The 10074-nt window shown below is 34.9% G+C and overlaps 1 protein-coding gene across 3 annotated transcripts in view; it reads left to right on the top strand.

The window, feature by feature from the left end:
• Nucleotides 1-10074, top strand: part of FAM13B (family with sequence similarity 13 member B) — a 50732-nt gene that overhangs the window by 26570 nt on the left and 14088 nt on the right. For all 3 annotated transcript variants that reach the window (XM_085312843.1, XM_085312844.1, XM_085312842.1), the window contains exons 8-14: nt 1538-1579; nt 2611-2766; nt 4761-4896; nt 5136-5159; nt 8531-8598; nt 9353-9407; nt 9842-9989. In XM_085312843.1, coding sequence (XP_085168969.1) covers nt 1538-1579; nt 2611-2766; nt 4761-4896; nt 5136-5159; nt 8531-8598; nt 9353-9407; nt 9842-9989 — 629 coding nt within the window. The remainder of the gene's footprint in view (nt 1-1537; nt 1580-2610; nt 2767-4760; nt 4897-5135; nt 5160-8530; nt 8599-9352; nt 9408-9841; nt 9990-10074) is intronic.

Raw genomic sequence — 10074 nt, 5'->3', positions numbered from 1 at the left:
AAAAAAAAACACCCAAAAACTTGATTCAAAAGCATGTGGCCATTTAAAAACAAAACATGTCTTTTTAATTACCAGCTTTGTTCTGTCTTTGAGTGGTGTAGTTCAAACAGTGCACTTCACTGTTAGCTGAGTGCAGTATGTGTAAGGCAAAAGGGCATCTTTAAATAATTATTTTAACATGTTTCCTTATCGCATAGTGTCTAATTGAGAGTTGTTTCTTGCTCATGTTCTTCTGCCTCACCTCTCCCTTGTTTGCCTTTACACAGAAGAAGAAGAAATAGAAAGTTTGCTGGAATAGGTGGTCTAATTTTCTTACCTCTCTGGCAGTGGATGTGGAGCTACTAATAAACTTTGTAAGGTCTAAGAAAGACACTCCTTGCTGTATCAGAATTATTCTAAGATAAACAGAGAGTCTATTCGACATTATTTAGCACAAGAAAGACTAATATTAGCCAAAAGCATGTCCTTGAGGTATCTCTTCAGTTTTTTAGAGGAGTAGCAATCTTCATGTTCCCCCCCTTACCCCTCTATAAAGTTTCAGAGTTTGTTTTATGCATTCATGAAAGTAATTTTAAAAATCTGTTCTAGCTGCTAGTGCATTTTATTACAAAATAAAAAGTAGATGAAAAGTTTGCTTTTCAGCTGTTTGGGCTTAGTTAAATTTGCTTTCTTCCTGTTGCCTTTGTGGTGGTGTGGTTCTCCACTCCCTGAATAAGACATAYGACAATTCCTTGACGTTTACAGTGGAGCATTTGGTAACATTTACTGTTAGTATGTTTATTATCATTCTGCCTTATATTTTCATAAGTATTCTCTTTACAGCAATTAGAATTTTGATCGTATTAATGGAAAATTGGAGAGGGAGAGCACATGCATGAGTTAACTTACTTGTGTAGATACACTGATTTGTCCAAGAGTTTAAAATTTCAGATTGAAATGATTAGTGCTCAAGAGATTTCTAGGTGCTTTACAAATAGCTAACTCTATCTCAAAACCTCTGGAAGGTACCCACCTTGCACTTGAAACATAGCTGTCGTTGGAGACTGCGGCAGCATCTGTTGAATGTTGTAGAATAAAAATATGCAACAATCTGACAGGCAGTAAAAGTTTCTCTGAATTGTAGCTGTGGAGGGAAGCAGAGTAACTCAGAGTTTGCTTTAGGCAGCAAGGTTAAAATCTGCATTCTTAAGCAAGATGGGAGTAAATCTCTTGAGACTAAGTGCTTAGTATTTCCCATGGGAAGGACCGTACCTCTGATAGCTCGTAACTGCAGTAAGTACTTGAGAGACAAATCTGCATTGCTGCTTCGACAACTTTCTGTCTTATGATGGCATTCTTTAAAGCTTCTCCATCTAAAAAATAACCTTGCATAATAATGCAAACCACTGTGTTTTCTTTATGATGTATCTATTTTAATTAGTTCCATTACATGCAGTATTTCTAGTATTTTCGAGGTTGTTTTCTGTTGTCTTCAAGACTTTTGCTTAGTGTTACAATTATTTTGAATTACATTAACTTACTTCTTTTCTTATTGCAGTGCTCATATCTCTCCCATAAGTATTTTGCCAGCCTCTGCAGAGTAAGTATAATGAAAATAAAAAAAATTGTGATTCCTGTTGTTAAAATGTGTAGATGAGATGTCTACTTTCAAGGAAAAGAAATGCAGTAGGCTTGACTATTACAGTTATGAATGGACAYGTTTTTAGTGTGAAGTATTTCATTTATGGAATTTAATGGTCATGTAGGAACAAACATCATGTGTGTCTGTATTGTTGACTGCAGAAATGTGCACCACAGTATGGTAGAATCTAGATTCCAGAATATTTTGGTTTTATACTCAGATACTTCATAGATGTTTGACTCTGAAATTATAGAAGTATTCACAGTAGCATTTTTAATGTCACTTCTAGATGTTAATATTGAATCTAGTTAAGTGGAATTGCGTGTACTATTGAAGAGGAAAAATAAAAATAATTCCAGAGTAAAAGATGTGGTAAAATAACCGGGGGGGGGGGTAGGGGAGCTTTTATGCATCCTTATGGATGAGCTGCCTAAGAAGCAGTCATCAGAGTAGTCTGTATTTCAAGAATGCCATTTTGTTAAAGCGTATTTTTTGTGCATGTCCCTTATGTATATCCCTCCTTCATCAGGTTTTTCTCATTGTCTCCACTGTTTGGTAGACCTTGTCTTTTTAAAGTTATAGCCCCATTCAGGAGGGATACAACTGACTGCTGTAATGATACCTGCTTATGTTTTGGCTATTACTGTTATAGACACAGGAGTTCAGTGTAGCCTAATGTATTAGGCTTATATAAATTCTTGCATATAGTTTTTCTTTCTTTTATCTAGATAGGTTAATCATTGTAATAAGTTAATTATATTCTCTTGAAATATTGTTAATAGATTTCATAATACTTTCCTGTGTAAATCTTATTTAATAAATGGTAATAGATCCAGTAATTCTCCTCATCTTTTTGGAAAGATTAGTCTGTTTTGCCTTGAAGTACTTGGCATCAAAGGTTCCTTTCTTATAAGAGTTGATATATCCATCTTTCTGGATCAATGCAAGAAGAAGGTATTAATGTAAATTTTCTGTCTTTTTTTTGCTAGTATTTTAGAAAGAACAATTAGAGCAGCTGTGGAACAGCACCTTTTTGATCTGCAGAGCAGCTTAGATCACGATCTTAAGCATATACAGCAACACAGATTGGGCTGTAACAACGAAGCAAAAAACCCCAACGGGGATGCGGAAGGATCTAACAACCAGTAAGAATTTTTGTATCTGCAATGACTTGTTTAGGATTATATGTCTAAACTTTTCTAAAACAGTCTATGCCGTTTACCCAAAGTAAATTTTTGTTATTAACTTAAATTTATCTTTCATTTTAAACCCAAACAACTTCTGTCAATTGCAAGTAGTCAACAACTCTTTTAGCAAATATTAGAATTGGTGTTATGATACAGCTCAAAATACTGTGATGTATAACTGCTTCACTGCTGAATTGTAAGTAGCACAACCAAGTTAAATTTATCCAAAAGTTTCATTATAGTCCTATTTGTGTTTCTATGACTCAATTTTATCATATAAAAACTATTTTATTTAGTTTCTTTAGTTTTTTTAGTACACCTTTTCATGTCAGCTTAGCTATTGTACTGCTCTGGCTGCCACTATCAACAAAACATCTAAAGCTGGTTACAATGAGGAATTTGGATGTTAATTGCATGGAGTTGTTGTCCCATTTGATCAGCTTTTATTTTTATCAGAAGCCTTTCCAGGTTACAGAGGTAATGATCAGTGAGATGGCACTGAAGTGCTGGTGCATTTTAGTGTTTTATTAAAAATAAATAATCAAAAATTATTACCCAGACTGCCAAGGTGCCTCCTCAGTCATTTAAGTAGGACTTCAGCATCTAAATCCCTTTGTGACTTGGAGCCTGAAATATGTCAAATATTCAGAGACTCAAATGCTGTTTTCCAAATCTTCAGTGTTTTTAAGTCTTGTGACAAGGGGGGCTAAAGTTAGTAATTGATCATAAAATTTTCATAGGAGAATAACAAGTAATTGTTGCTGATAGTGTTCAATTATAACTTGAATTTTAGTGTTAAAGATTAAATTAGCTTGAGGTAATGTGTAAGGAAGTCTGTAATCACCTGAAAGATGTGTAGTTGCAGAATTCCTTCAGTTGCAATGTAAGTGCTTTTAAGGCTGGCTGGTTGGCTTYGCAGCAGCAGAGACTAAAAGTAGCATCACTGCAGATTTGAAACTAATATACTCTTGGCACTGAGACTGTATTTCAAATGCTTCTGATCATCATAGCACTGTGGATTAACCATAATGTATGATATATGATAGCATTCCTGAAAGAGGTTATCTGGGTCCTTTAAAGCAGTGCAACCAGGGGACTACACACAAGCAGTACATACAATTAAATAAATAATAATGATAAAAGAGTAAATAATAAAAAATAATGTGACAATCCAGTGCAAATTCCCTACGCTGGCTTAAAATTACAAAAAATTACAAAAAAACTAATTAAAATTAAAATTCTAAGCCATACTGTTTATCTGTATGCTTGATTGAAGAAAAGCATTTTTAAAAGTAGTTTAGGAATTTGAGTAGGAATTTGAAAGACAGGGGAAGGAAGGCAAGGATGTTAAAGACTTGCAGTGAATTACAGAATCATGTGGTAATATGAAGGTTGGCATGTAATGAGTACATGGACCTTTCTCATATAAGTTAGTTCCAGTCTGGATATTCTGTTACAAACCTTAAATTGAATTTTAGGAATATTAAATGGTAGATATAACGAGATTCCTCACTGAGGGGAACGTGTCCATACTAGCTTTRAATTAGTTGACTTGCATATTGACAGCAGGGTAGTCACAGCAACTTAATGTGGTCATGGTAGTTTCAATGTATCATTATGTCTTTAGTTCTACTTCTGTGCCTTAGGTCAGCATGGTAGGTGGAGGGTGAGAGGCTGGTCTTTATAATTTAAGAATCAAAGAAATACGTTTTTATATATCCATCAAATACTGTTGTAGAAAACCTCTTAAGTGTATGTAAACTATTCTTTTGAAAAATTATAAACTTCACCTACAATGTGATTGAAATTCAAGCTTTTAGCAGTATTTTTGGTCAGAAATCTTTTTTTGGGGGGAGAAAAAAAATCTCTGTGTAACAAACAAGGTCTAGATGTAGATTATTTAAGAAGCAGAAGAAGAGGTTGCTGAAAGGTTGTCTTATTTGTCTCTTTAGGAATGATGTTATTGAAGATAATGACATTGGTAGCAATAAGAACACAGGAGACTGCTCTGAAATATTGGTTAGCACCAATTTAGACAGTGAAGCTATGAAACATGATACTGCAACTGAGGAGGAAGAAAGTCTTCAGGTGAGAGCTAAAGCTTCTTGTATGTGAAAATGGTTAATTGTGGCTTTAGCAGGGAAGTGCTTTGGAGACCTGAGTTCTGATAGCTCTGACACAGCTTTATATGCTGTTTTTCTGTTGCTTTATGCAGTTAATTCCCTTTTTTGCTATGCAGATTTCTAAAATAGACATATATGRAGAAGTTCTTGCGTACTTTGGTGCAGCCTGACTGGACACTGACTAATGGTTCTCTTCTTTCACAGGTGCCGGCCCTTCCTTTTGCTCAGGTAAGTTAATGTATCGGCAAGCATAGCACTGGTTAGAGTAGCATCTGTGTTAGTAAAAGCTTCCTGAGGAGAAGAGAATCTAATACTGTGGTTGTGGCATAACCCATAGTTAGTCACAGTGGTAGAAACTTGTGTCCCCTTGTACTGATGTGTGCACTCAGAAAAAGAAGAGAAAGAAAATGAGGCTTGTGAACTCCTTAAAAAGATTCAATACTTAAATTATCTTTTGAAGTGTCAGGATTGACTGTGTTCCAAAGCACAAAAAGTCATGCGTTTAAGAGGCATAGTGGTCTAAGATGCGATGCTAGCATGCTTTTTAGAAAATGAATCGAGCTGTTTTATTTTTACACTCATTTTTGCTCAGAAAATAAGATTTAATGATACTTGAAGTTGCTGTTAAAGTTCAGAAAGCAACTAAAAATGTAAGAGTCAGACCACAGAGCCTCAGATGTCATAGATTTAACTTTGGCTTTGCTTTTATGTTTTATACTTAACTGAACAGCTTCGTGTCACTGGAAGAAGTAAACCTTGTATACAGCTTGGATGGAAGCATGTTACTGCAGAAAAAGTGAATGTTGAAATAATTGTTTGCCTCATGCAGCACTCAGCTTTGATTTGAGCCGCAAATCATTAGACCTCTGCATAAAGTCAAACATGAGGGTTTGTAGTATGTATGGCCTGAATTTCTAAAGATGCTCTGAAATGTACTGGCGCTTTTGCTAACAATCAGACATCAGTGTCTCATCCGGAGCATCTTTACGCAATGAAATGATGCTTTGAAATATGTGCTGATAAAAACAAAATCAAGTGTAACAATAATATTGCTAGAGAATATGGTCTCTGCAATTCTGCATGAAATATAGCACATATGCAGCTCTCAGATAAGCACTTTTAATGSGAAATTCAAATCCATAGTTCCTCATTTATTTGATAAACGATTATTGTCATAACTCTAAATGATAAATTCTGTGGATAAAGAGATTTGCTAWAAATTTTGAAGGGGAACTTTCTACMATGGTTTTTAACTTGTCTGTGAACCCTTAACTCAGTTTGAGGGTTTCCTGAAAGATAACTAGAAAAATAAACCCACTGTTAGCAACTGGATGATTTTAATGGKTCTGCGAGCTTCAAAAGATAGAAACTGATGCCTTAGTGTAGTGGAACCATGACTCTTGCCTGGACTCCTGTGTTATTATTAAAACAAGGCATTGCTGTTGTGCTTTTCACTGTTGTAATGCGTTCTTTGTCTAGCTTTCTGTTTTCTTTCATGGATCCCAGCAACTCTTTTGAATCGCCTAACGAGCCARATTTTTCACTGCTGCATATTGTTTTAGAACTTCATTCTGTAATTTAAAATTTAATGGAACATATTGATTGTCCAGATTCTTTCCCRATGCATTAATGCCAAACCTTGTTATAAAAAATTTATTAGACTGCTATCCTGTAGGGTATAATGCACARAAATTGTTATTAAATTAGGTGGTACTTTATTCAATCCAGGTGAAATACTGTGCTGGCAAGAACTGTTCTGAAAGTACTGGGAAGAGTTGCATGCTTCTGCATGTGTCTGTCTTGACAGACTATTAAGAAGTCTTCCCCYCCCCCTTTTTTTTCTCCCCTCCTCTCCCCTCCTCCAAAGAAACATTTGCTTTAGATTTTTGGAATCTTTTTACAATGGAAATCTTCAAAAGCAATAGAAAGTGAACTGCTCGTATTAACTGCTAACTCTTTCTCCTTACTTCCTCTTGATTTCTTGGATAAAATAAATGTTGAGTCTCAGAAATCAAAACTCAAAACATACAGATGCAGATGGAGAAACAAAAAATAAACCAGTGGTTCTTCACTGTATTTTTGCAGTTTCAATGGTTTCRGTGAAAGAACAGTTGAGAAATGTGAATTATGCTTCTAATGAAGTATGTGCACTTGCCAGTTCTATGTACATTAATATGCTAAGAGTACGAAGGGAAAACTGATGCTTGGGAGTTGCATGCTTGTGCGTAGATGCRCTCTTGTTGTTGTACACGGTATCGTTCTTGGCCTTTTTCGCTTTTTGGCACGTTTCTGTCCATTGACTTCAATGGTAAGGTTTAGAGAGAAACTTTGTTCTTCTAAATCTCAGTTTTACCTTCTTGTTAGTATACCATTTCAACTTCTTTGGAAAGTTGTATCATTAGGGTGGATGCTACTGTGATTCTTTTGTCTGAAAGGAGTTTTAAAAGATGACCTATAGGGTTGGAGGAAACAAAAGATGAGCTCTTGTGCAYGTGCTCTTCTTTGGGTCTGAAGTGGAAGCGGAAGCAGCTTTTTCCACAACCACAGCAAATGTGACTAAGAGCTGCACAGCTCATCTCCAGACTGAAAATTATCTGTTGGACTGTTCCAAATATATTGTAATTGGAAATTATTTCCTTCAGTTGACTAGAAGACTGAAGTAATATAAACAAAATAATGGAGTTCTGTCTGAGAAAGGGCAAATATTACTGTCAGTCTTGTATGATTAGGAGTTGCTATGTATATTTGAACTCTGATCTTTTGTTTTATGTTCATACATTTTAAAGTTCATTTGCAAGAGCTTAAAACCTGAAATCAAATGTAATGTGTGATTTAGGAGGATATATTTCATGTTTCAAATTGCTTGTAATTCTCCAAAATAAGGCACTGGTTGAGGAAAACAGGTACTGGCCTTTGGCTTAAATACTTCCAGTAATCAGTCTTGGATCCTTGAAGTAATCAGTCTTTCTCTTACCAGCCTTTAGTAAACAAAATAGTGATGTGTATTCGTCTGAACTTTTTTTATGAGATGGTGTCATAGAATAACTGCCAACATTTCTTCATCCCTTTCCAGTTCTGTTGGTACTTTATTTAGCTACAGGGATTAGTAGTTCCTTTTAGAAAGTCTGTCAGACTTGTTTCGTTTTACACATGGTGAGCAYGAGTTTTCATCCAGTGTAAGTATCTTTGAGACTAGGATATACTTATTGCAAAAATTTTAGTCACCCTAAACTTTGTGCTACTCTTGAGCATTTGTAGTGAAAGTGTTGCTTATATCCTAAAACATATGGGGGGAAAATGGTTCATCTGAAGATGGAAAGCCATTATCTGCCTTCTAGTGATATATCTAGTGGATTTTTATTTTCCATGTAAAACGACTGGTAACTGGCCTCACTTTGAATGTAAAAATGTTACATGGTTAGCAAGTACAATTTCTTCCCACATATTAAAAAAAACAAAAAACAAAAAACAAAAAACAAAAAAACCCAAACCCTTCAGTTTTGTACTGGAGGGCTTTTTGTGGTCAGTGATGATTACAGAAATGTTTTCAGCTGAGAATACCAGTCCCAAATCTTTCTAAACCTACTTTTTGCCAACAGACTGCAGACTTATTGTTGAAACCATGTGGTAAAGATGCAGAAGTTGATGGAGAAAATAATAGTGAAAGGTATGAATTTGTTTCATTTATCACTTAAGTTGGCAGATTCCGTAACTTCAATTTGGAAACATAAGTACACCAAACTCTGGTAATTTGTTACAGCACAGTATAATATATGGGAGGGAAAACAAAACGCATAATTTCTCACATATAAAAACAACAAGGATGAGCTGGAATTATCTTTTTATGCTGATGAAATAAAAGGCAGAGAACTTTATGCACTTAAGAGAAACTTGATACAAACTTATATGATTGATGTCATGTTTCGTGAATCACCCTTTGCTCTGGGCAAGAGAAATGGAAGAGAAAATGTTTTCTTCAAATAATTTTGGGACATTTTGTGACTCTTAATGGTTTCAGAATTAATACCAGGAAGTTTTTCAGTTCATTTGCAGTTTGGGTTCAGCATTGACTGAGATTTCAGCTTTAGTGCAGTTGAATTTCAAAATATTTACTCTCAGTTTGGGAATAAATAAAGACTTGAGCTTTATTTATTTTCCATTATGTTTTTATTTTCCATTTAGTTTAAGTCCAGTTGTTGTTTACATGCTTYGGTTTGAAGTTCTGTGTGAAGAACAAAACCAAAAGAGTAATGTAATATTTGCTACCMAGAATATTAATTTTCAGTTCAAGGAAATGTGTTGCATATGTGTTAAAACTGGACTGAAGTGTCTAAGAATAACATGTAGGGAGAATGTATAATACTTACTGTCTATTAAGAATTTGTGTTTAAAATGATAACCAGTCTATTTCTTGTTTTTAGGCAAAAGAGTATATTGCTTGGTGGTAATGACAAAATAACTTCAGAGGTGTTTCTGGTAAGTTTGTGATTTTAATTTATATACAAATACACAATTGTTTGTAAATTTCTCTTAAATAGAGATAAGAAAAASAATAAACCTAGCTTTTAACAACTTCTGTTAGATTGGTCATCCTGCTGCTAGGTTTGCATAATCCCTGTCAGAGATCTTATCACCTGGCTGCACAAAAACTTTTGGCAGCACAGTAGGCTTATATTTATGCATCTAGTGTAAGGAATGTTTTATAAGGTTAATAACTGACTACTACTGTGGAAGAAAAGTTTGTTTGTAATACTGTATTGAATATGGGAGTATTGTCACTTGAGACAGAAAAAAATGAYTTTTTTTGCAGAAAACTTCCAGAGGTGCTGAGACTGACACTGATTTGTTACCTGATTTCCAGTTGCTAAATAATATAAAAAAAAAAATTCTTGTCTGTTATTTAAATACAGGATTCAACCAGCAAGACTTGTGATCTTAATGCAAATACTGATTCAGGGGTGTCAGAGGATGGCAACATTACTGTTTCTGAAGAAGCTGTGGGTGTCCAAGTACCACGTCTAGATCTGAAAAATGTATCGGATGGTGACAAATGGGAAGGTAATTTTCACCTTTAGTTTGCAGTGTAGTTACTCATAAGTAAAGCTTTTTGCCAAAGTAGAGCAAGCAGTTTGATAGCTTGAGT

Source organism: Rhea americana, unplaced genomic scaffold (genome assembly GCF_003343005.1).
Source record: "Rhea americana isolate MKP2758 unplaced genomic scaffold, rheAme1 scaffold_37, whole genome shotgun sequence".
Lineage (NCBI taxonomy): Eukaryota > Metazoa > Chordata > Aves > Rheiformes > Rheidae > Rhea > Rhea americana.
The sequence above is the reverse complement of the archived record's forward strand: the minus strand, read 5'-3'. Positions and strand labels throughout refer to the sequence as shown.